Source organism: Zootoca vivipara, chromosome 6, assembly GCF_965207765.1.
Source record: "Zootoca vivipara chromosome 6, rZooViv2.hap1.1, whole genome shotgun sequence".
In the NCBI taxonomy this organism is placed as follows: Eukaryota; Metazoa; Chordata; class Lepidosauria; order Squamata; family Lacertidae; genus Zootoca; species Zootoca vivipara.
The window spans coordinates 45,528,471-45,556,128 of record NC_142589.1 but is presented as its reverse complement, the minus strand read 5'-3'; the positions used below and the strand labels follow the sequence as shown (position 1 = coordinate 45,556,128).

The 27,658-nt window shown below is 42.6% G+C and overlaps 1 protein-coding gene across 1 annotated transcript in view; it reads left to right on the top strand.

The window, feature by feature from the left end:
- The window catches only part of MAF (MAF bZIP transcription factor), a 251,743-nt gene that overhangs the window by 13,924 nt on the left and 210,161 nt on the right, over positions 1–27,658 (top strand). The window contains exon 2 of the mRNA XM_035117489.3: positions 6,343–6,404. Coding sequence (XP_034973380.3) covers positions 6,343–6,376 — 34 coding nt within the window. The 3' untranslated portion in view covers positions 6,377–6,404. The remainder of the gene's footprint in view (positions 1–6,342; positions 6,405–27,658) is intronic.

The window sequence follows — 27,658 nt, the reverse complement described above, 5'->3', positions numbered from 1 at the left end:
GTTACAAGGGCGTCCGATCCTCGCTTCCGCCACAAATGATACGGTGCTGGCTCCGTATTTTGCAGACTATCATTTTGCGCTCGGAGTCTCTTAAGCCCCCCCCCCCCCAAAAAAACCCCACCTTGCTCGTTCTTTGGCTGGCAACTAACAGCGGGAAACTGAGCCCGACTTGAAACCTCGAGCGAGGAAGCGTTGCGGATAACAAGCCGATTTGGGAATGCTTCAGGCTTCGGGACCTCAAGGGGGTTGACTGCTTCTGAATCGGCGCGCTTTGTATTGTCCGGCGGCAAAGCAAGGATGAGAGAGCGAACCGGAACCTACGCCCCACCAGTCCGCCCTTAGCCCGGGGATCCAATTTTTTGTGCCTAATATCGCATTTAGGGAGATTTTTCACGGTTGGAAAATTTTCTGCGGCAGAAAATGAACTCCCGCTGGGAAAGATTTAGATCTTTTGGGAATAGAATTTTTTTTTAGAGCCAATATTTTTTTCAAAGTGGGTTGTGATCATTGCACTCCTCTAGCAAAAGAAGAGGAGAGCTTAAAAAAGAATCCAACCAGCCTACAGTAAGCACAGATGTATTTCCCTTAAAAAGATCCCGCTGCCTACACATTAAACATGGAAAGCAACATGACTTCCCCCACAGCGCTCTTAACAAACTTCAGTCCCCAGGATTCCATGTGCTTTAAATGGGCAAAAGTGATACAGCAGTCTTCTGCCCAGCAAACACACCTGTTTGAGTAGGAAGGGACCCAAGGATCATCTAGTCCAGGCATCCCCAAACTTCGGCCCTCCAGATGTTTCGGACCACAATTCCCATCATCCCTGACCACTGGTCCTGTTAGCTAGGGATCATGGGAGTTGTAGGCCAAAACATCTGGAGGGCCACAGTTTGGGGATGCCTGATCTAGTCTAACCCCCTGCACTGCAAAGGTATGTTGCTACAGCCTGGCTCGCTCACCTTTCCACATATCTGGTATTATTTTGGTCCTCCTTTCCCTTCGTATTTCTTTAACATTATGTAAGGTAGAAAGGAGGGACTTCTGATAACCAGGAGAGGTACTTGAGGTGTCTATCCTTTTTCCAACCTGGTGACATTTGGTGGCAGGGAGTTAAAAACGTTAAAATGGGAGGCATGAAGAATGAGATCTATTGCCCTGAGCTCCTTTGAGTTGGGGTGGTGTAGTGGTTAGAGCAGGGACGCAGGACCTTTTTCAGCCTGAGGGCCATATTGTCTCATGTTCCTGGGGTGAGCAAGGCCAGAGGCAAAAGTGGGCAGAGCAATGGCTGCAGCGCTTGCCTTTGTACTGTAGGCTGCATTCCAGGCAGGCAAAAGCCAGAGGTTCCTGCACAGGCTTCTCTTCATCCAGGAAGCAATTTCACAATTTTAGGACATGTTTTTGCCAGACAACAGCAATTGAAGACGACCTGGAGCAAATTGGGGAGCATTCTAAGGGTCAGGTGAAGAGACCAGGAGGCCACATTCAGCCCCTTCACTTAAAGTTCCTCACCGCTGGGCTAGGGCACCAGACTAGGACTGGGGAGATCTGGATACAAACCCCTGCTCATCCACAAGGTTTGCTTGTTCTCATCGAGTAGTGGGCCATACACTCCCTTGGTTTAGCTGAATTTGGTTTTGTTTGTTTGGTTGTGAGGACAAAAGATAAGAATTATGCAGGCTATCCTGAGATTATTGGAGGACAGCTAGAATCTAACTGCAGTACTGTAATAATAATGATGATGATTTGTGATAACTATTATGCGAGTATGTCAAACTCTGCTTGCTTAAATGGTTTTCTTAGCATGGCTAGTAAACTGCAGGAGGAGGCTACTGACACTTCCAAGGTCTTATTGCTTATTCCAAGTGGCCTTTAGAAAAAGATTGACTCTATATATAGAATATGTCTGTTACTAGCTAGGTAGATGCCAGTAATCAATTTATGATTATTATTATGCTTATATCACGTCTTTTCTTCCAAACAGCTGAAGGCACACACATCCTCCACCCCCATTTTCTCCTCGCAACATCCCTGTGAGGCGGTGAACCCAAGGTCACTCAGCGAACTTGATGCCTGAGTGGGAAAATAACACGGGTTTCTCCGCATCTAGTCAGACACTCTCACCACTACCCCACAATGTGCAGTGCCTGTGAGAATGGTCAGCAACTAGTGGCCTGTCTTGGCCCAAACCTGTCCCATTCAACGATGTCATCTGCTGCCCTTCAAATGCTAGCCTCTTAGAGAAAAGAAGGTTGTGAAGAACAGCATCTGGGATGCCAATTATGGGAGCAGCCTTGTTCTGATGACAAGGGACACCTGCTTTTCATACTCCCTGCTCCTTCAGCAGAACCTCTTGCCAAGCAGCGTTCTGCGATCAAAGACAGCATCTGTCTCTGACCACTGGGAATTATTGCCAGTTATTGCCTTCAGGCCCTGGTTTGTGAGCATCTCTGTGGTGTCTGTCTGGCTAGTGCTAGACTGAATGCTGCTTTAAAAGGACTTGTTGCTCCAGCCCACTATGGCCATTGCTGTGGTCATGTTTCCTTATGAAGCCCAATCTGAAGTGTGTGGTAATATGAGCGTAGCCAGGATTTTTGTTGGGGGGGGTCTTTTGTTGGGGGGGCAGAAATGACGTGATTGGTCAGTTAAGTATTTCTATTGTTTTACTTGATTTAGGGGGGCAGTTGCCCCCCCTGCCCCCGGACTACACCCATGTGCAGTAATGAAAGACCATTTTGATCTGGCCTTTACTAGCTGGAGGAGCTTAAGGTTTAACGGTAAGTAACGCTGGTGAAATGGGGTGGGCGATGGAGGGCTAGCAGTCCAAACTCTTGCTTTTGTATGTCTGTAGTTCACTTTTAGTCCATTGGTGACATCCTGATTTTGATTGTTTATCCAAGGCAGACAGTGGCCTTGCATATGGCAATTCAGCTCTTACAGCTGAAATGGTTTAGAGGCGTCTTCTCCAGCCTGTGACCCAAAATCCCCAACCACAGGCCATCAGGCTGGTTTAGGGAGAGAGATTCCCTGCCTCCTCAAATATTGCAACTACTGACAGTACCAACTAGTTAATTGGTTGAGTCATTAGCTGAATTTTTAAAATATGCATTTTTTAATTTCAACCATAGCACTTCCTGTGTTAGGAGAGTCAGTTCTGATAGTGTTGTCCTAAATGTCTTTTTGTGCAAATGACTTTTTGTTGTTGCAAATGGTGGTTGCAATTATTCTCTCTGTGTGCTTATCTATATATCTATATTTAAAGGCAACCACCTACTTCCCTCTTTCATTACATTTTTAGGAGTCACTTCTGACTAGGGATGGACAAATCTGACAATATAGGTTCCTCTCAGCTACTATTTTTTCAGCCTTCAGTTCTTTGCATTTCCACATCAGTTTGCAATTTTATTTTAAAATCCTCCTGAAAATCCACCAGCATTTCAATGTGACTTTCTCCTAATACATACTTTTCCCATATGCATCCCCCCTGATACACCATTTTTTTGCAAAGCAATTTTCTCTAATATAATGCATTTTTGTATGCTACTTCTACTGATGTATGCATTTTTATGCACACTGTACCCTAGTTGTAAATGTTACCTGGCTGGAGAACAGCACTGCAAAATTCAGAAGCACGTTCAGTTTGTAGGAGGGCTGTGCTTTGGTTTCTATATTGTTTTGTAAAGTGAAAATTAGGCAGGTTCAGTTTTAAATGTCAGCTGAATCACCCCCCCATGCCTCCTTCTGACACCCAAAGCTCTAAATGTCCACTGTTCATACTCAGCCTTTGACTAGAGCTCTGGACAGGCTGAAGCCATGCTAATTCCCCCCTCCAAAAAAAAAATCCTCTAAAAAAGCAGCCTGGAATGTGCTCTGGGAAGGGAACATTGCTCTTTGCCTGCATTCCTAGTTGCCTACATGTATCTGCAAATACATTTGTCTTTTCGGGGGGGGGGGTGTATTTAAGCTAATTGTTCCAAAGCATGACTTGCTTTCCCGTGTGATGGTCCTGTTGTCTGAAGCCATTTCCCCCAATATCTCTTTCAATATAACCGCAATATGTATTCCCATTGGTGTAATTAATTTAGTTGAAGGGGAAGGGAAACAATGAGTAGGCAAAAATAGTTAAATCACTAGATAGCTGAAATTAAATGTTAGCGATTGTGATTCCTAATAAATCCAAGTTTCAGTGACTGTTTCACTTCGAGCCCTTCTGGAGTTTACAGCACATTTCATAGTTTTTTGCCACCTACTTGCTCACACATAACACAAACACAGGAAGAAGAATCCGTTATGCATTTGATGGTGGACCTTCTGCTGAGTCATTTTTATTTAGAATAAGGAAAATAAAATATTAGATCTGCTAAAATACAATATTTGTGTCATAGTAAACTGACGATTTTCTTGGGGAAATGATTTTATAACATAGAACCAGATGATAGGGGAGAGGGAAACTTACTGTATTAAATGATAACTCTTATAGCAATGCCGCCAAATTATAAAAGAGAGAGAGAGGTGATGATATCAACCATGTTAAATTAATAAATCTGTATTGCCTTATTTTACACTGAGGTGATGCAGCATTTCTTGGTTTTTGCCTCTCTATTAATACCCAATCATCGAGTAATTTTAATTGAATATTTGGATGCTGCAGAGGTCTATGTTGGGCTTTGATTTGATTGAGTCAGTTGTAATGCTGCTAGGAGAGGGATGTCCTCTTTATAGTCTAGAGATAATAAAAGGATGCTGACCACAACACTTCTTGGATGCTCTTCAGGTGGGGTGGGGGTGGGAAAATTGAATACCTATCCCTTCCAAATGAATGCATTCATAATAGGGTGGATTTGCCAGTTGGCATGAAAGCAGAGGTCATCTTGAGGAAAATGACACCTAAGGTCTAAAGGAGTCATCTGCTTTAAGAGATCCTGGGCAAGATGCCAAATATTGCATTTAAGAAGACGTATCCCCCCAAGTTTTTTTGTTTCGGTCCAAAAATAACACGGGAGGCAGGCAAAACAGGCATCTGGAAATGATCGTTATCCATCCACACATTTGTTCATCCTCACATCGTCTCCCTGCAATGCACTATGTTCAGAATGCATTTTAATATTCTACACTAGGAAGCTTGGGGGTTGGAAAGGATATGTAAAAATAGAAACCTTACTTTTTTAAAAAGACACTTTTTCTAAACTGGGAATAAAATGTGGGTATCATATCCATCACTTGTCTTTTTTCTTTTAATTTTTTAAAAGAGCCCTCAAGAAACAGGATTTATTTCTTGCCATGCTCTCCAAAAATGGATTTCTTTGCAGCTGGGATAGCTTACAGTATTTTCGCTGCTGTGTGCTTTTCCGTCACAGGCAGAGTTCATGAGGAAACATTGAATATATGATTATTTCAGGTACAACCCAGGATGTGCTTATTGTGGAGCAGTGACATTAATGGGATTACTCTGGAGTAAAACTGATTATGCATTGCAGTCACAAGCAATGCAGATGAGGTTATTCATGCTCAAATTTGCACCAGAGTTCCTTGTAAACTGTGTCCTTGTAACACTTCAGTCCTATAGGCGCTTACCTGGGAGGGAGCCTCGCAGGACTTACTCCTGAATAGATGTGCATAGGATTTCACTGTAAATAATGTATTTCTCTTCCTCTAAAATAATTAGATTTTTCAATAAATCCTGCCAGTTTGAGCTTGTACAACATGAGAAATTCAAGGGGCAACAGCGTTTGCTGTTTGCTGTTATACTGCTACATATGTACATCAATTCACCATTCCTTTGCTCATTTACAGTGACACAGCTAATTATTCTGACGAGTAGAAAATAAAAGCAGTGCATTATGAAAAATTAAAGGCTACAATTCTATATTATCTAAGCTGGGAACAAGCCCCATTAAACTTAATGAGGCTTACATCTGAGTAGACATGACGAAGGCTGCACCATAAAGGGACGTTAGCTCACAGCTTGGAGAGCAAGGTGTTTTGTTTTTGATTTAGCAATTTCCCCCCTCCTATCTTTCTAGTTCTTTTTCTATAGCTTTCCTATTACAGAACTGATATGAAAATCAAAGGACAGAACTGGAAAATCCATTTCAGATAATGCTTAATATTAGCAGTGCTGCTGCTTCAAACAATGGACAGAGATAAGGCTTGTGCATCAAAGACTGCAGTTGTAAATACACTTATTAGGGAGTATATTCTATTGAACCTGCTTCCGAGTAAAACTATCAAGCATCAAGCTGCTCCTGATTTTTGCTTTATGTCAGAGTAATAACGCTTTATTTTTAAACAACACTTTTATTAACTATGTTTTTTAAAAAAATATTTTTTTCTTTACTAAATTAGGTATCCAAGAGAATCTTCTACATCAGTGATGTGAGAATTCCTGTTACCTGGAGTCTGACAAGGTACAGTTTTATTTTATTTGCGTAGCTGGCATCTGCTTTCTCCTTCTTCTTCGAAAACAGCCAAGCTGCAGCATAATGTAAGAGAAGAAAAATTATTGGCCACAACGGAAGTGTCCCTGTTGATTTCCCAAAGCTTTGTGGAAGCCGCTGTGTTTTGCGTAGTGGGGACTTTAATGGTGTCTCTTCTCCAGTTTTCCTTTGGAACTCGTGGAACTCTTTTACTGAGTGCATGATCTTTTGCCGGTGCTATCTTTTGTGTGTGTGTGTGTTTTGTATATGAGTGCATTCCAAAATGCAACCAAGTGTGTGAATTGCGGCAACTTTTTCCCTAATCCTATTGAGTACCCGTGCTGCTTCTCAGTAAAGTATCCCCACCAGCACCAGTCCCAGATACCAGTCATCTCTTGTTGTTGCTGTTGCACCCTGTGCTTGCTCTTTTCAAAGCACAAGGCAGGCTGTCCAAATGAAATGCAACTAAGCAGGGGGAAGGGAGAGTGTACCGTATGAGATGTTTTCTGATTTTACTCGTTGACTCTTCACAACATGCAATCCAGTCCCATTTCTCTGTTTACCTCGAAGAGGGCAGCTGCCCTTCTCATTTGCAAGGGACAAGCTACACATTATGTTAGCCTTTGAGCGCAGAAGTGTGTTTTGTTGTTTTTACATAAACGGCCAGCATGGGAGCTCAGATATGGGTTGGAACCCTAGCACAGGAAGGGTCAGGGGCTCTAATCTCTCTCCCCACCAGCTGTAGCTTCAGTCCAGATTGAGGGCCCTACACCTGTGATTTGCACAGGGGGTTAATAACATCGGAGTAATAACTGTAAGTTTTTCCAAATCAATGTTGCAAGCATGAAGAGGAGGAGGAATTTGAACTAGGATTATAGTTGTGTGCGCAGCCGAAATCCTTTCTACCCCAAATGCAAGAATGCTGGTCTGAATTGCTTTTCCGCAAACCCTGAGGCAGTTGGTTTGTAAAAGCGAAAACCAAAAACCTGCCCTGAAAAGTGTACCTACTAAAGCTGCTTGAGGATTTTGATTTCTGTGCAAACTGGCCTGATATGCATCTCCCGGAATAACACACAGATCGGGAATGCTACTATCCTTTGGATTTTGCAGTTCTCTGAATTTTGTGAGGCATTTCTTATCTAAAGAAATGCTCCAAAATGCTTTACAAGTTGTGTATTTTAGAATAAAATACATGTAGAAATGTGTTGATTGAATTAAAATGCATATTTAAATATGTATTTTATGTGATTTAAATACGTAGTTAAATACAAATTTTCATGCAGTTTAAAAAAATGTAGATGAATGTAGAAACAGGATGGGATGGATTTATGAATAAAGATGTCCAAGATTATCATGGAACAAAAATAGGCTAACCTGTTTATCCCCAACAGCCATGTAGCTAACATAATGTGCAGTTTGGCTCTTAGTCCTTGCACAGGAAGTGCAGGGAACTTTTGGCCCTCCAGATGTTGCTGAACTACAACTTCCATCAACTCCAGCAAACACGGTCTATGGCCAGGGATGATGGGACTTGCAGTCCAACAACATTTGCAGGGCCAAAGTTTCCCTTCACCTGTTGCATAGGGACATCTTGTCTCATTGTCTGTTGGGAACTAGTTGCTGTCCAGGCATCTGACTTCCAGCCATGAACACAGGTTGGTGGTGGTAGAGTGTGGGATGGAGAAGCACCTCTCTTCCTCCTTACTGCTGTGAATCTAGTTGTTCATTCGAACACCTATCTGAGAATACAATTGCTCCTTTTTTGCAGTGTGTGTGTTTATTTGCATAATACCTTCAGTATGTTTGGTGCTTTCAATTGTACAAAAATAGGTCTCTGCCCTGAGGAGCTTACAATCTGTAATTCAACACAGGGCAGATAAGTGAGGAAAAGAAGGGAGATGGAGGGAAAGAGGGACAGAGAATGCATTTATTCTAGTTACATATACCGTACTTGCCCTTGCATAAAAACCCCTAAGGCCCCATTTGCATTATACATTTAAAACAGTATTACACTACAGTAGTACCTCGGGTTACGAACGCGATCCGTTCCGGGTCGCAGTTCGTAACCCGAAAAGGTCACAAACCGAGTGCCGCTTCTGCGCATGCGCAAAGCGTGCACGTCGCTTCTGCGCATGCGCGGGGCGCACGCACGCCGAAAACACCCGAACTGTTCGCAACCCGAGCGGTTCGTAAACCGAGGTACGACTGTACTTTAAACAGTCATGCATTCCCCCAAAGAATCCTGGAAATTGTAGTTTGCTAGGGGTGCTGAAAGAGAGATTGTCCATTAACCCACTCTGTTTTAAGTGATATGATCTTGCTTTAAATGTATAGTGGAAATGATGATTCGTTTAGGTGCCCACCCCCCTGCCCTGGAAAAGCTCTTGTTCCTTTAACATCAACACATTTGCATTCAGCAGGTGCAGATATCCCTACCGTCAAACTTCAATGCATATTCACAATTTCTGCTTTCTAAAGCACAGAACCATGTGAAGGAAAAAGAAGTGATAATGGGGAACAAGAAGGATGAGGACCAGTCCCTTGCACACACCTTCAGTTACTGCAGTGGGGTATCTCTGTGGCCAGCTCTGCTGTGTTGTGATGCACTCAGTACATTTGGAGGTGGGTTGGGTTCAGATCCTCATCTGTGGGTGATGTTTAATATCCTTGGACAAATGCACTCTTCCTTAGCTTGCACACCTCTGCATTTCTTACTTGACACGTCTGGGTTCTGTGGACAAGACTGAGCCCCATTAACTAAAATGGGTTTGTTTGTTTTGCTTTTGTTATTGGGGTAGAGGGTTTAAAACTTTTATTTGTGACTTAGGGATGCTTCCTGGGACATAGCACAAGACCCTCTGATTTAGCCTGCACATTGTTTTCAACCCCTTCTCTTTTTAAATTCTTGTTGTTTGTGCCTTCCTTTCTCTGCACACTTTAGGATCAGAAATGCATGTGGCTTGTGGGGGGGTTTTTTTTGGGGGGGGGGAGAGTGGCCTCACAATGAATTAGCTTTTCCAATTATCAGTATCCCTGTATCAGTATCCCTTGAATTATGCAATTAGTTAGGAATGCTGGCTGCCCTGCTCCTTTACTTGGCCAGTAAGGTGCTATGTTTATATACAATACCGATGCTTTCTTACGGTCCTTTAAACAAAATTGAATTAAAATTATATTTGCCAGTGGGTTAATGGCATAGCAAAAAATCTTGATGGTATATTTAAAAGGACTTGCTTTGGAGCAGTGAGTTGACAGGTTGTAACTGGGGAGACATAATAGAATAGAAGTGGGTGGGCATGCTGCGCCATTGTAGTTACTCCATGCTTACAACAGGATATGCTGAGAAAAGACCAGGGGTGGGGCATCTGATGACTGGGGGCCATATGTGGCCCTCCACGCCTCTCTCTATGGCCCTTTGAACTCTCCCCAGGCCATGCCCCTCACTGGCCCTGCATGTTTTCACTTGGCTGGAAGCTGTTCTCGAACTCTGATGCCTCTGGCATCCCTAGATGGAGGCTAAAGAGTGTGTGTGAGTATGTGTAGAAACTAGCCTACTGTCCAAAATTGTTGCTCCACCCACTTCTGCCTCTGACCCCGCCCACCACTGGCACCTGGCCCTCAGAAAGCTGTTCAAAAGGGAATGACCCTGGGCTGATAAGGTTCTCTACTCTGGCTGTATAGAGTGTTGGAATATTGACATAACTCAATTATCTCCTGTGAAGCAGTAATGTGTCATCTCACAGTAAAAATGTGAAAGAAATAAATGGTACGGAAGCAGCAGAGAATGTGCACTGCAGTTCACAAATGTTCACATATCATTGATTCAGGCTTGCAAAGAAGTCAATAAAAACTATTAACTATTCCTCCTGCCTTAGTATACTTATGGTGTAGTAAAGTGGATATGCGTTTGGTGCTTGGAACAGAGAGATTTGGGTTGCTAGCCCCACACTGCTGTCAAGCTTAGTAGGAGTCCTGGGGCCGGTCACTATCTCTCACAGTGCACAGTAGCAGAGTTTGGGCGATCCTAGCGCTTGGCGTGCTATGGTCCATGGGGTCACGAAGAGTCGGACACGACTAAACGACTAAACAAGCACTTGGCTCAGATGTGAACAAGCCCTGAACCTGCGCAAGCAGTTCTGTCCTCCATCTTTTGTGCTACCTGATAAACGAGCCAGGAAGTCTTAAGTGAACAATAGTTTCCTGGTTTCACCAAAACCAAGAAACCACTGTCAGTAGCTTCACACCAAGCCTGGATATGAAGCCATGACTTGACATTGGCTTCTTATCCTGCCTTGTTCCAAAGCTGTTAACTGTAATACCCCATTCAGACAAAACTGGAAACAGTAGTTTCAACTGGAGAAGTAGAGGTGTCATGTGCATTGCCACAATGCTTGTTCATATTTTGGATTGAGTCAAGATACCCTCATTCTTACCAGCTCAGTGTATAATATATTTGTGGAACATTGGTGGCCTGAAGTGATGTTTGGCTTTTGGGAAGAGGGAACCTCTCTCCCAGGTGAGAAAATGTTTCTGTGCCTGATTACCCACAGGTGATTCTTATGTCCATTTAGTACATGGTTACTAGGAAGTAGGGGTGTGTCTCCACAGCAGAAGGAGATGGTAGAGTTTTGAGCTGCTGGAAAGGACTGTACTACTCCCTGTGTGAAAAACACTCTGCAAGTAGAAGGCTAGCAAAAAAGTGAGTAATAGAAGTGTTCTTCTGATATTCTAGCTTTGTTGTGCCTTTTGTTGTTAACTTCCAGGGAAGGTTTTGCATAGGGGAACATTCAAGAATGTGAGCCCACCTGGGAGTCTGAAGCAGGACAGCCTATGTTTCTATCTCCAGAACCCGCTCCAAATTTGAGGGGATGAGTTCCGGGCAAAGTACCACCTGACAGTACCCTTTCTACTTTGTGGGTGACTAGGAGCCACCATTAATGTTTCCTACAGGGTCTTTGATACAACGCTGCTGCATAGGATTTGGGGGAATTAAAAATGATGGCTTGCAGGCTTAGTTCACTGGCATGGCAGGGTGGACAGAGTACCGTATTTTCCATGTATAAGCCTGGAGATTTTTTTTACTCTAAAAGAATGTTTAAAAACGGGGGTTGTCTTATACATGGGGGTGATCTTCCCCCATTTTCATAAATTTGAGTCCTGCCAAATAGGGGACATGTTTTACACGGGGGGCGTGTTATACATGGAAAAATACGGTAGGTATTCTGTCCCGCCCACTATGCCAATGAACTATGCCTGCAAGCCACCGTTTTTAATTCCCTACAATCCTATGGAGCAGCATTGTATCAAAGACACTGTAGGTCAGGCACCCCCAAATTGCGGCCCTCCAGATGTTTTGGCCTACAACTCACATGATCCCTAGCTAAGAGGACCAGTGGTCAGGGATGATGGGAATTGTAGTCCAAAACATCTGGAGGGCCGAAGTTTGGGGATGCCTGCTGTAGGTGCTGGTGGGTCCAGGTGGGCCCTCAACAGTTGCCTCAGGTTGCCGGGTGGTGAAGCCATGCCTGACTACTTAGGCCATACATGGGGAACATGATGGTGCTGAACTACAACTCCCATTAGCCCCAGCAAGCACAGCCAAGGATGCTGGGAGTTGTAGTTCAGCAACTTCTGGAGGGCCAAAGATTTCCTGCACCTGCCCTAAGTGCTCTGCATGTGTAGCTGAGTTTTATGTCCAATGGAACTGTGTTTAGGACTGTGGGCTTTGTCATTAGCAAAGTGACCATTTGTTTTAATGCACCTGATCTGCGGTGCATTAAATGTACAAAAGCGTTTGTACATTGCAGCTGGGGCTGCACGGTGATTCATGCTAGAGGAAAAGTGTGCAGTCTCACAGCTCTTGCTCTGCTGCAATTAAATCTTTTTATTTAGCTTATTTTCAGTTCTCTGGTGTTTTGTCTTCGGGGAGGGAGAATCTGTAGCGTTAATGTGCACAGGCCTAACCTCTGGCTTTAGAAAAAAACCAAACCTTCTGGGGAGGAAAAAGAGAACCGAATCATTTCACTTCCTCCTAAATCCTGGATTTAGCAATTGCTGACCGATTGGTGTTGCAAAAGAGATTAGCACTAAAAACCATGTAACTTTGAAACAAACAGATATTGGACTGAGGAAGAGTTAATGAACTTATGTGGTGAGGTTCAGATTGTGCTGACCCCTATGGTAATATTTCATATAAGGTTACTGTTGGGAGAGAAATCAAATTTCAGACGTGAATTTGATTGACAGGTGGAAGCGAGGGAGAGAGAGACATCTGGTCAGATGGGGAATTTGGGAAAGAGAAGGACAAGTGGGGGAAGTGTCGGTGTAATATTAGGAATAATAAGCGTAGATATGAAAAGCCCAATACTTATACTCTCCAGAGGCATGCTTAACTTTATTCTTAAACTACCAGTCTTGAACTTGTCCAACTAAACTGCCATTAAAAAATAGAGAAAAAGTATGAAGTTGGGTGGCCATGTTTCTTATTTTGTGTCTAATTGTGACTTTGCTGGAAAAAGAAAACTGTGTCTGTTTGAGTAACTAATGGCTGGCACAAAGCATCGAAAGATGAAAGATGAGCAAGGTAGTAAAAACCGCTGGTTTTTAGCTGGAAAATATGAATGAAGCAAAATCAACCTTTCCTCTGTTTCATGAATGATGTGTAGTTCATTGGAGACATAGTGAGAGAGGGAGAATTTAATGCAGAGGTTGCAAAATATATAATAGTAGTAAATATTTAGTCCCTCCCTGGTTTTATGATTGATTTCTTTCTTCATTGTATGGAGTATTTTTGGAATTTGAAGGTCTGTAGATGATTAATAAATATGAACCGAACTGTAATATTGGTTTGGATTATATTGGCATGCTAATTGTAATTGGTATGGGCTAATTTCATACCTCCCCACTTCCTGGATTTTATTTTTAACCAAAGAGATACTATCTATGTGGGAAAGTGAACTGGTATTTTGCAATTCTGTATGTGTAGCGTGGATGTTGGACTGGGAAGAACAGTGGCAAGAGACTTAATGCTCTCCTAATGTTCCAGTTTCCTTTTTAAAAATGCAGGGTTTTTAATTGTTTATTTATGAATAATAATAAAAAATACAGAGAACATGTATTTATAGAAAGATCATATTAATTAGGAAAAGTTTGTTCTGGAAACATATTTCTTATGTGGAAGTATCTCTTTAATCTGTAATCTAATTTATTTAAAAAACCTTTTAGTTTTATGTGTGTCTTTAATGCTGTTCCATTTCCATCCTTTATCTTTTAGATATCTCTGAAATCTTTTGGATTTCAAAATGTCTGAAATCATTTGGTATCTACATTCTATGAAGGTAGATTTCCAAAGAAAGAATGAATATGAGAGTCTGAGTAGAACTGAGATACTACAGGTTTTTAGGATTGGTTATAGACATAAAGTAAATCTCATTCCTAAATTTGAATTTCACCCCTCAGTATTATTTTCCATATAATTTTGCATCTTAATCTATTTTAGTTTTTCATTTGTGGGATTTTAGTTTGTAATAAAGTACACATTTCATCATTTATTATGAAAATTATTGTGCCAAAATATACGTTGAAATGAAAATGAACCTATCTAGAAATTAATACTTTACACTGTAATTCTAACTTATGTCTACTCAGAAGCAAGTCCCATTGAATTCAATGGGGCTTATGCCAAGGTAAATGGGATTGGGATTGCTGCATTTGGTAACCAGCTGCAAGTGTTAATTTAAGCAGTGTGTAGGTTTCCTTTAGTATAAAAGCAACGCCTCTGGCATCTATAAGGAATTTAAGATTTTAGACTCAGTGTTCTCTTTGTGCTCCATATATTTTTTAAGGTTTTTTTCAAGCTCTCACATACTCCAAAATGTATAGGGTCACATAAGCACCAGACACGCATATTAGTCTGTGTGCATATGTATAATTGCCAAAATCCAGTGCTTTTTTTTCTTAGTAGGTGTCGCAGGACTGTAAAGTGTTGTGCATAGTGCACGAATGATGAGATCAGATCCATTACTGTGTCTTTCTTTGTGGAAGTCTGTTCAGAATCCTGCCAAGCACAGGGGTGTAGAGGAATCCCATGCAGTTTCAGAATGGATTTTTGTAGTTTCACTTCTGTGTTATCAAGTTGTTGTGCATGCCAAGCTCGGTGTAACACACAGAATCAGAGTGGCTGATGACTGTTGCAATGCATATACATCCAGTTTTTATGTATGTATTTACCTACTTGCATATTGTGTGACTGCACGTCCACTTTGGAACCCCTGGCCCATTCATATTAGTCAGGCCCCTTCACTGCATTGTTTTTGGCACCTGCTAAAAAAGCTTTTTTCGTCCCCAGCAAGCCTACCCAGCCATGTAATTTTAGCACACAAAGTAAGTATAACTGTTTTAAAATTATTGATTTAATTTTATATCCTAAGATGCTTATGCAATTTGTTTTTATTGGTGTTTTGAATGGATATTTTAGGCCGTCTACTGCAAACCACCTAGAAGTCTTTTGTTCTAGTAAGCATTTTGTGGAACAAATAAACAATTGTCACTTTTTGTAAAAATGTATCTAAGCAGCTTGCAAACACAATACCAAGCATGTTGTCAATCATTAAAACTAAATATGCAGAAAGATTTCTAAAGGCCTTCATGAATCCTACCCCACTTTAATAAAAGAACATGACCACAAGCAGGCCATAAATTCAGCAGTATGATATAAGTAAAAGACAAAACAGCAACAACCCAGATCTGCTGGAATGGCTTAGCCTGGTGCCTAAAACCCCATAGAACTGGTGTCAGGTGTGTTTCCCTGGGGAAAGCATTTCACTTTGTGGAATGTAGTCCTCAGTCAGTAGAGCATGAGACTCATCATCTTAGGGTGGTGGTTTCGAGCCTCACACTGGTCAAAATATTCCTGCTATTGTAGGGGGTTGGACTAGATGACCCTTGTGATTCCTTTCAATTCTGTAATTCTCTGATTCTACTATAGTACTGTACATGATATTTCATGGCTCAGGTTTGAGAGGGTCATTGGCAGAATGCCAGGCAGGCTCCCCTACTGAACCACCATTAAAATTGCCCACATTGCCCTAGAGCAGCAGCGGGGAACCATTTTCACCTTGAGGGCTACATTCCCTTATGGACAACCTTCCAGAGGCCACATACCATTGCTGGGTATGTCCAGCCACACACCACTCTCCCAACTGCCTTCTAGGCAAGCAGAAGGTATTCAAGGGTACATTCCTGGCAGGTAAAATAACTGGAAGAGGGCGTAGAGGAGAGCCCCTTAGGGACATGGCTTGGGTGTGTGTCACCTGGGCAGAGTCTCAAGGGCCAGATAGAGATGCTTAGACTGGACCAGATTTGGCCCCTGGGCCTGAGGTTTCCTACCCCTGCCCTAGAGCAATGCCACCTTGGGAGCATTGTGGGAAATGAGAATGGCCACTCCGGGAACCAGCTGCTTTGTGAAAGGAGCCCAAGGCAGCCCTCAGATGTAGGTTCTGTGCTGGGGTCTAGTCACAGTGCCCAGGAATGGAATCCTTGTGAGTGGCTTTGGACATTCATTTGATTATTATGTCTGGATCCTACATAGTTTTCTTTTCTGTGTCTCCCTTTGGCTTACTATGAAAATGAAAAGCCTTTGATACAGAACATAACTGGTGGTTTTCCACACTGCCCTGGCCAAATTAGGACAACTGGCAATCCACATTTATTGACCAATAAGCTGGGTTTCCACATGGAAGGTTTTAAGTCAACATGACCCCTTTCGCTCCCTTTTACTATCTGTCTCAGGACTAGGCAATGAATTACTGAAACTGGCACAGGTAAAAATGAATTTCTTCTGCAAATGAAATGTGATTGGATTTTCCTTCTAGTGAGCTGACAACCAGAAACTGATTTGGTAACACGTCTCAGGTGCACTAAGGGAATGAAGGTAAAGCACTTTGACGTCACATAGTGAAAGCTATTATGTAAATTAAATTTGTCGTTCTTCTGTTTGTTTTATCTTGCTCTTGTGACCTAATGTTGCCACCGTGTGTGTATGTTAGGTGGGTGGGGTGGCAGAGAGGCTGGTCTGCATCCCAAAGCCAGCTGGCAATAGTCCTGTCTTGCTTGTGCACAGTGATGTGGGTTTTCCAGGAAGTTGTGAATTGCAAATTGGAGAAATTGGGGCCTCTGTCACTATTCCTAGGGCCTGGGAGATGGATAAGAATGCAAGGCGAGCCTTCAGTAGTACAACCTAGTGGATTGCTAGCTGCCTCTGAATTTGGCAGTAGCTTGGCATAAAGCAGGGATGAGGTGACAGGAGGGTATTCAGAATCCCCTTGCTGTACTTAAACCGAAATAGCGAACACCAACCAAAGTGCCCCCAGCTCGGGACCTGGGTGAGATCTTTGCCAGTGAAATGGATGCAGCAGCCTAAATGTCTCATTCCTGTGTATATACAGGCTACTGAATCTTATTTCAATACAGTATGGTCGTATCTTGTGCTGGAGTTATGTTCTGGGGAGGATGGCAAGTATGCCAAATAAATACATGTGTCCAAACCATCCCCGCATGATCATCCTATGCTTCCAAGCAAGGCTCCCTGCCTTGCTTTAGGGGGCTCTGGGACCCCCTCAAACGGGGTCTGGGAGGCTTTTGTGAGATCTCACAGGGCCATCCAAGTTCCCACGAGAGTCCGATAAATGAAGCAGAGAGCTTCTAAGCTCTCCACCTCACATACAGTTAATTTAAACTGGTCAGCTTTCTTTTCTTTCTTTTCAAATAATATTTTATAATGTCTTTTCATAATACATTACAATGAAAAACAACAACTAATATAAACCAAAGTAAAAGCAAACAAAAGAAAGAAAAAATAATAATGCAAAGTTCTCTCTCTCTCAGGTAAATCTTAAATCTTATCTCACACATAAGCAGGTGGATTCTCCCAGTATTCACCTGGTAAGATGCAATCAAATTGTACTGCTGACCTGACGGCATCGTCCACTTTGCTTGATAGTGGCAGGCTACCTTAGGGCAGGCTGCATGGCACACTCAAAGCTCTGTCCTCCAGTGCCTCACTGCAATTTCCTGCCCCTCTCCCCCGATATCTGCTGCCGGAGGTGGAGCTCTCACTTAACCAAATGGTAGAGCCGGTCCTTGGACATTTGCAGGCCTTGGTTTGCCCTTGAGGGCTCTCTGGACATTTCCCTCTCATGTTTGCGTAATGTCCTCTCCTCCTCCTTTGCTGTGGACAAATTTAGATCTTCCAAGTTCTCTGGATAACTTGCCTATTGTTTCATTGTAAATTATGCTGGAGAGAACAGGACTTCAGTAACCACAGAGTTCAGTTAAATATCATCTCCCTTCCTTTCATACAATAGTTGGGCTTTTCTCTGTTCCCCACTGCTGTGCTCATTCAGTCATACCTTTTGACTGTTTTCTCTTTCTTTTCTTGTATTTTGGCCTTGTGCTAAAAATATAACCTGACATCCAGTATCTCTCCACCCCCACCAAAAAAAAACCCACTCACCCAGCTAAAAAGGTGCCCCTCTTATTCCTGGACTATAATGTCAGTTCCACCAGATCAAAGGCTGGGAACATAAAAGTCAAGATCTATTATTTACTTCGCAGTTTGCGTCAATGATGCTTTTTGCTTTCTCGTGATACTTGCTGATGTTTTTAATGCTGCGTGTGCTCCTCGAAAGCATTTGTCCCCTACAGACAATATACATATTAATGTAACCCATCAGTGCTTAACAAGCTTGGAGGAACCTTGCACATACCAGGTAGGTTTATTTTCAAAAGGTTAGATTTTCAAGAAGAGCAAGATGGCCATCCCATTTTGAGTTGGTGATTATCTTGGCCTAAACACAAGAAATATTTGAGGTAGGGTTGAGATGCAGCCCAGTTTGTTTGCAGGATGGGACAGGGATACTACATCTACCCATCTGATAATCTGCATTTTTGTAGATTATATAGGCTGAGAGTTAGGAAAGAATACCATGAAGTTCCTTTAAAAAACAACAACTGGATCCCTGTATTGTTAATTGAACAGTTGTTTTTTTCATTTGTTATAAATGGTGTGCCATAGTCTAATCACACCAGCACCATACATTTAAAACACACTTTAAGCACATGGCTTTCCCCCCAAGAACCCTGGAAACTGTAGTTTACCCCCACAGAGCTATAATTCCCAGCACCCTCAGCAAACTATTCTTCCCATGATTCTTTGGGGGAAGCTGTGTCCTTTAAGTTGATAGCATGGATGTGACATAAATAGCCAAACCTCTCATTAGATCATCAGAAATGTGTAGTCCCTTGAAATTTTATTTGCAACCTTTTCAGTCTGTGACTTTTTCACATTTGCTGCTTCTTTGTGAAGACTCTGCAGAGGCCACCTCTGGCGGCAGTTTGTCACATCTGCAGCAGGGCTTGTTTCACCCAAGGGCCAAATTCTCTTCTGGTACCAGTGATAGCTCAGGGCAAAAATGGGTGGAGCAGCATACAGTACATGAATGTCATCTTTTATTGCGTATCCACTGGGAGTCTTGAATGATTTTCAGAAAGGTATCCCTACCCTCGTTGATTAAATTGAGTGATACGTTTTTAAAAACAAAACCAACCACCCCAAACTATTTATTTTTTAAAAAATACAAATACAAATTACAGCTGCATTACCCATTATTTATTGCAGATTATGGGTAGTCTTCCCTAAAATGGTGCTTGAGGTAACTCAGGCAGACGTCTGATCTGGGTTTTATCCTGACAACAACCCTGTGAAGTGGGTTAAGCCAAGAGACAGTGGATGCCTCAAGGTCACCCCAGTGGCCGAGAGGGGATTTGAAGCCTGGTCTCTCAGGTCCTAGTCCAACTCCTAGCCCAAAATGCTGAATCCAGGCCCAACTGTGTCCTGTGTTATGTCAAGAGGGGTCTGGGTGAAAAGACCTTTGGAACATAGGAAGCTGTCTTATACTGAGCCCTCCTAGCTCTGGCAGTGGTTTTCTAAGGGGTCTCTCCTAGCTCTTTCTTGACATGCTACGGTAGGTAGGGATTGTAACCTTTTGCATGCAAAGCAGATGCTCTCCTATTGAGTTTACAGCCCTTCCCTTTCGATAGATTTGTGTTTGTAAAGCTTCCCTGTCAAATGCTTACTCCAGTCAAGGAACCATTGGAGGGTGCCCAGATTCTTGTTGAGCCGAGGGGATTAATTTGCCGTCACCTTTTGAGCTCAGCTATTTGAGGGGAACACACGGCTTTTACTGTTTCCTTTAAAATGTAATTGGAATCAGGTTGATTACGCCTCTTCTTGTCTCTGACACCCCCCCTCCCCTTTTCTTCTTTGCTCCTTTGGGGACACTCCTGAAGAGCCTTTTACAATCAATGGTTGACCTCGTTAAGCAAAACCATAAAAGTGATTTCAGAGTTTGCATTGTTAAATAAAAGCGCACCCGAGAATAGCACGAAATTTGCAGCGGATCTAACCAAACAGAGCTAACAAGCAGGCCTGTGTGTATACCATACAATTCTATGCATATATATTCCTCAGTGTTTTAAAATCCTGGATAAAAGACCATCTTTTTCCTGCAATCAACCACCGAGATGGATTTACAGTGGTGGCAGTTTATTTTCATATGCAAAAATTAAGTATTCATTTATTAAACTCATTTATGCATCCATGTTATTTTTATGTTTTTATTTTTAGCTCAGTCTCCTCTCTGGGAATTATCCTTTCTTTTGACTCCAGTTCTCTCTCCAGATCCCCCCTCCCTCCCAACAAGGCAGTTCATTTAGAAAGAAATGTTTATGAGAAGAGCTTGTCAGTTGGCATTTTTACTGGTGCGCTAACCCAAAGGTAAAATATAAAGGCATGTCTTTTCCATGCTGGGTTGTTGTTACTAGAAGGGGTTCCTCCCTTGTTAGCTTGATAAATAATTTTACTAGCTAGAACCTGCTGAAATTTTATGCCGGCTGTCTATTTTCTACTTGCTGCAAATAAATCCCAGCACTTGGAGGGCTCTAAAACTCCAAACACATGGCAGCTCTTTATTTGGGTCCTGGTTGACTAAAATATTCATTTTTTTTACTTTATTTTTTAGTTTATCTTATAGGAATATAGGAGGTTGTCCTGTGCCAAGTTAGACCATTGGTGCATTTTTCCTGTTACTGTTACCATAGACTGGGCAGCAGCTCTTGGGGTTTAAAACAGGGGTCTCTCACGACCGTATCTGGAGATGGTGAGGATTGAACCTGGGACCTTTTGAGTGCAACGATTTAGGACTACACAATGTAACACAATGAGGTGGTTGATTGCTGAAGGTGCTGGAATGGACTTTACCACTTCAGAATGCAGGGAGGGTGGGTGGGTGGGTGTCACATTTTTGAGGAAAACCAAGTTTAAAGAAATCCTGCATGTCAGGAATGACAGGAAGGTCCTTGAGTCATTTTTGTTTTTAAATCCCCCACCCTCAGTTGTGCTGCTATTTTATTTTCAAGGAGTGTTTTAACGTAGGGGAGCATCAGAAAAGTAACCGCCTCGGTCTGTGGTGTTGCAGCCCATTCTTCCAGCCCTCCCCTTTTTCTGCTGTATGTGTGAGTCCAGGCCTATGTTTGTTTATTTTGATCATTTATATACCATGTAGAACCACAATTTCTAAGCAATGATCAACAAGGATACAATAGACATTATATATAAATAAATAGAATATAATGAAGAAGATCAAACCTATCCATTCTGAAGGAAATTAGCCCTGAGCGCTCACTGGAAGGACAGATCCTGAAGCTGAGGCTCCAATACTTTGGCCACCTCATGGCCACCAAGACTCCCTGGAAAAGACCCTGATGTTGGGAAAGATTGAGGGCACAAGGAGAAGGGGACGACAGAGGATGAGATGGTTGGACAGTGTTCTCGAAGCTATGAACATGAGTTTGACCAAGCTGCGGGAGGCAGTGCAAGACAGGAGTGCCTGGCGTGCTATGGTCCATGGGGTCACGAAGAGTCGGACACGACTAAACAACAGAATATAATGCTGAAACATACATCTTACACGAAAGTGTGTGTGCGTGCGCGCGTGCGCTTTATTCTTTTCTGCTACTGTTGATTTTAATATTTTTGGAGCATTTGGAGTGGTTTGCCAACATTTCAATTTCCCACAATTCCCTTGTTATACCTTAATTCTGAAGTATAACCTGGAGTCTTCAGCCTCACTTTATGTGGCCAACAGTGTCTGCTACATTCTTATTCCAGTCAGACTTTTTCACCTTTATTCTGGCCTTTAAAAGCCCCCCCTCATCCTTTTGGAAGGAGCCGTGGTTTATTTGCAGCCTGTTTTTTGTTTTGTTTAAATGGCAGGCTTCTGCCTTGGGTGTATAGCACACTAAAATCGGAAATGAATTGCTTTCACATCTTTTCAGAAAGTAGCTGCATTGGTTTAATGTACTTAAAAACAAACTAGTATAAAATTAGTGGGGTTTTATTTGTGGGTAGACCTACATATGTTTGGGAATTCTGAGGTAGCCATCATGTGAACTGAACCTAGGCAGTCATAATTCCAGATTAGTTAAACTAGAACACTTCTTTGTCCGGTTCCACCAACCATCAGCTCAGGATCCGCCTGCAGCCCCAGGACAGATTACCTCCCAGGGCACTTGTTACTCAATAGCAAAAGAAAAAGTTGCCCACCTTTATTCCTGGGTGTTATGGTAAATTTAAAATTTAAATTTAAAATATCTGCTCCCAACCCCTTTGGAGAGCCCAAAACAAGTGTAAGTGGTGGCTTCTGCTGCTGCTTCAGAAGATCTTGTGCTGACGGCAGGCCTGAGGTTATCCGGCAACATTTCCCAGAAGTAAAACAAGCATGTTCTCATGTACTTAGAGCAACCCCCATTCTCCCATTAAGGATCATGTGAACACCCTGCAGCCCACCCCAGTGAAGGCTGGTCCATTTGGGCTAATGGGAAATTGCACTCCCTTCCTTTCGCTTCAAAGGCACAGGCTCTAGGCTTCCTCTTCCTTAGCCTCAGCTTTGCCTTGGTGGAACTCAGTAGGAGGGAGGATAGGAGCAAAAGCAGAATTGGTTGGCTCTGGCTCCCCCTAACATTGGTCTCCCTGCCTTCCAACCTCCCAGTCCCATTGGGCACCAACAGGGTCGTGGGGGTGGAGAACTAAGATGGTCTCCCCACCCCCCGGACCAGCTGTTTTTTTGTTTGAGTTTTAACTTTACTCTAAGAAGACTCCCCTCTCCCCCGGTGTCAGACAAGCTCTACACAGGCCTGGGCACCAGCCACCACCACTCTTCCCCTGTGTGTGGCATGTCCACCTTTTCTAACCATCCTTCTTTGCTGCCATCCCTTTGACTGGTTTGATCACAGTGTGGAGGGGGCGGGAATCTGGTATGGGCATCTGCAATACACTCCAGATCATGCTGCTCTTTAAGACACAGCTCCAGGGCTGTTGAAAAGTTGGCAACCCTAGTGTAGATATTCATTTACTCTGAATCTAGGCTGTCATTCCCTGCTTTATAGAGCAGGTTGTGTTACTAAACTGGCTGCAGCAGTTTGCATTTTACAGTTCATTTACTAACACTGTGGAAGGAAAGTGAATCCTAGAAACAGTCTTAAAAAGGCATTTGTCTAAAGGAAAAATATTAATCGGGGGCAGGAGTACAGTGGTGCCTCGACTTACTAATTTAATCCGTTCCGAAGGCACCTTCGTAAGTCGAAAAATTCGTAAGTCGAAAAATGCCATTGGAAACGCAATTTCCCATAGGAATACATTGAAAATGGAAAAATTTGTAAGTCGAAGCAACCCTATCTAATGTCGAGACATTCGTAAGCATGCGGCCATTACCCCCATTCATAAGTTGAAAAATTCGGTTGTCGAGTCGTTCGTAAGTCGAGGTACCACTGTACACTGCAAGTGGGAAAGAGGGAGTGATTCTGGTAATTAGGGGCAGTTGAGGGGCATTCTTCATCCACAATCTCTGACTCCTTTATTTAGTAACAAGTAGCTTGGGGTTAAGGGACCTAGGTGGGGCTGTGGGTTAAACCACAGAGTCTAGGGCTTGCTGATCAGAAGGTCGGCAGTTCGAATCCCTGCAATGGGGTGAGCTCCCGTTGCTCGGTCCCAGCTCCTGCCCACCTAGCAGTTCGAAAGCACATCAAAGTGTGAGTAGATAAATAGGGACTGCTGGCCACATGCTGGCCACATGACCCGGAAGCTGTCTGTGGACATACGCTGGCTCCCTCAGCCTATAGAGCGAAATTGAGCACGCAACCCCAGAGTCGGACACGACTGGACCTGATGGTCAGGGTCCCCTTTACCTTACCTTTAGCTTGGAGTTAAGGATGGCCAGATCTCTCCACTTTAGGCTACTCTCAGTTTCTCATTTCCCCCCCAGCCACAGTTTGTCACATTTCCACAGAAGCTTCTGATTATTATTTTTAAAGTCCTCACAAAATTCACCCGCATTTGAATGTGCATCTCTCCTAATTTACCAATTTTTGAATATGCATTTTTGTATGTTGTTTTCCCACCAGTTTGTTCACTGTATGCACTTTTTTCCTAAAATGCAAATTTACATACATCTCTTTTGGTTGGGGAACTGTATCACAAAATTCAAATAAGCACAAAAATAGGTCTTTTGCAGTTTGGATATTGTTTTCAGAAGTGTGAAGCAGGTTGTTTTGCATTAAAATGAGAACCAAAATTGAGTCTCGCCCCCCCCTATCCCTAAATCCTAGTCACATGCACACAGCAAGGCTTTTGTGTGTGTGTGTGTGTGTGTGTGTGTGTGTGTGTTTACAAATGCAATTAGAGAAGCAGCCAAATGACAGCTGTTGGAAGTGTTAAATTAGGCCAAGGACTCCAAGTAGCAAAGTTTGGTTATATTACATAATTTATTGGAACGCAGCATCGCTGTGTTAGAAAGTGGAATGACTGATAGGGAACAAAGGGCTGTGTTTGTATTCTAAGGAAACATTGGTGACTTCAAGGTGGGGGCGGGCAATTGGCAGATAGAAAGAGGTGGCTTTATGCTATTATAGAGAAGTTTCCAGATGTGCTCTCCCAAACCGACATTCCCAACATGTTTGCACTCTGTCTCAGTGATGTCTACACTGGCTTGGTCATGAGCACAGAATGGAAGATGCAAGGACGTGCTGGCTGGCTGGCTACATAAATCCCACTGTGTGGGAATCCCTTGCAGATATCTTCAGAGCCTGGAGACAATCAGTCAGGTCCCATATCCATAGCAGTGACTAGAGGAGGAATGACTGCTGGGCGGAGCACAGAGAGAAGAAACACAGGCGGATTTAGGGAAATGTGACCACTTCAACTACACTGAGCTGAGAGAGCACCGCAACAATGGCAAACAATGGAAAGCAAGAGGCGGGGGGCATCACACTGAAATGTTAAAGCACAAAGCCCGCCAGCCCTGAAGTTTCCCAAGTGGGTCTTAGATTAGATGCCATTTCCTTGCCTTCCACACATGGTTGTTGTGAAGATCAATTCCGTGTACTCTGTTCTGAGATCCTTGAAGCCAGGGGAAAATAATGCAATGAACAGCAGCCCCAGAAAAATCCCCAGGGAACACCTGGTGCTGCAGCATTACTTGGAGCTAAGCAGTATAAACCTGCCAACCCATCACACAGGCCCAATTCCAGGATGCTCCATTACTGTGTTTCTCCGAAAATAAGCCATACCCCGAAAATAAGCCAGAGTGATAGGCAGTTTAACCTTGTAGATTAAACTGTACCATGCTTAATAATAAAAAAAAGACATCCCCTGAAAATGAGCCACCGTGGGTTTTTTTTTTGAGGAAAAATAAATATAAGACGGTGTCTTATTTTTGGAGAAACAGGTACATTGCCCTCTCCCCCAGTCCTACCATCACAGTCTTTCATGGTTACTTGGCATGCTCAGCTATTAAAAAACTGGCCTATGATGATAAAATTTATTAAGGTTAGGAAAGGCTAACAGTCACATGCACTTTTAGAAAAAGTGAGTATTTTCATAATTAAGGGATGAAAGGATCTGTCAGTTTTAAGACTCTGTTTTTCATTTTTCCAGTACTTTGCAGTTCGACAGCAATTTGTGGGGTTTTTTTAATTAAAAAAACACCATGAAAATTCAACAACATTTTTGTATGCAGTTTTGACTAATGTACATATTTTTACAAGCAATTTCCCCACGTTTATGAACATTGGTTGAAGAAGTGCATTACAAAATTTGGATAAGTGCAGATTTTGCAGGCTGGTTGTGTTTCAGTTCTCATACTGCTTTGGAAGGTGTGATTCTCCTTTAAATGCTAACTGAATGGCATTTATTCCCATCACTGTTCATAACCTACTTGCTCTCTGAATGCCCAGGATCTGGTAGGTCATTTTTTTTTCTACATTGGGAGTAATTTAATATTTATATTTTATTACATGCAATTCATACTTACTGTTTATGTATTTGCTGGTTGGTTTTACTCACTTTGTAATGATAAAATGTAATTTTAAAAAGCTGTCTGTGTATATATATGTCTGCCAGTCAGCCAGCCATGCCAACTTCCAGGATACTCTTATCTCATCCCCTATCCCAACAATGAATAGTTAACATTCTCTGACCACAGTGCATGCTCAATTCTTATTGGCCTGCTTGGTGGTCCACCCACTGCCCACACACTTCAATTCAATAAGTTTTTTGTTTTTTTAATACTTCTGCAAACCTTGGAGTTACCCTGAGCTTGTTGGTACTTTTCTCTTCTGCATGGATGATGCCATTTTGTCTACATGAAGATCCACGCTTGGATAATGAGTTTGCTATTAGTACAGGAGACAGATGGAAGCTCCATCTACCTAAATGCACTTTTGAATCCCAAAGATGGTGCTGCTTAGGTTCTGTCAGTCAGTTGAGTCACTCCAGGCGGCAGCATCATCCCCATCGAAGCCACCACGAGAGGCCAATTTGAGGGATCTTTGAACCCTTCAGGCAGCTACTTTGATGGTGCACTTAAGCCAGATATGGTGGTTGCCCATGCATGAATGATGGTGGTTCTAAAAGCCTAACCATCGTTGTGGTGCTCATAAGCTGTCATTCCCTGTAGTGACGATGACAGCTGGCAATGCGTGTGAACTCTTTGCTGATGACATCTATCCTTAAAAGAAGAGATGGTTGGGGAAGGAGGGGGAAGTAGAAGTTCTGGCATTCTGGGATTATTTCCTCCATATGACTTCCACTTTCTCATAACTAAGACCTGGTGAAACACACAAACCCCGGTTCGATATTGTTTCAGCTCTCAATTTAATAGGTGGCTGTAAGTAAGCTGTTCTGCCTGTGCTTCAGGCCCCTACTTGCAACGTGGGGCTAATAATTATACTGAACTTACAGGTTTGAAATGAAGCCTATTGAGCAGTCTAATGTGCTAATGAATGCTAAATATTCTGAGTATACTGTACTGTATTGTTGCAAAACAGTGACAAAAACCCCAGCAAAAATCAGCTTGCTTATTTATTTATTTATTTATTTATTTATTTATTTATTTATTTATTTAGGCAGACATTAAAAAAGGGTTTTCCTCTTGTTATGTGTCTGCTTCTGTATCCCTTCCCCAAGCTGGATATATCCATGTCAGAAAATATGTAAATAGTTTTAGGTAAGCATGTCATTTCTTTATTCCATCACTTTTTTTAATTGGAGAAAGAGCATATCATCATCTTATTATCCTGCACCCTCTAAATAGAGGTGGACAAGCCACCGGGTGATTGCACTTTATTTGAGCACAAAGGTCAACACCATTTATTAAAGTTGTATATAATCACTTTTCCTATTTAACTGTCTCAAATCACCTCTGGCTGTATTATTCAATAATGAGAGGGGAAGAGACCTCTCAAGTGAAGGTGGTATTCTAGAGAACTGAAGATAAGCTCTCTCTAAAGTTCCTATTAAAACCACTTATGGAAAATGTGTTTTACCGGGAGATGTGTACTAGCAATGGTGAAATTTGCAATATTGTCCACACTTCTGCTTGTCCCACCACTTTCCCCTAGGGAAACCTGCTCTTTACTGCTGAATCGGAGCAAACATCTGTCTGGTTTTCTGTGGCAGAGATCAAGCCAATTGTGGATGATCCCTCAATTGTCTTAAGGTAGAGTTTTCAAAAAGTCTGAGGCTGGCGCACATTAAGTAGGCTAGGCAGGAGCATTTAGCAGAGGAGACTACTTGTGCTGAAATGCACCAGTCTTTGTGTGTAGTTGTTCACTATTGGAAATAGTATTACACT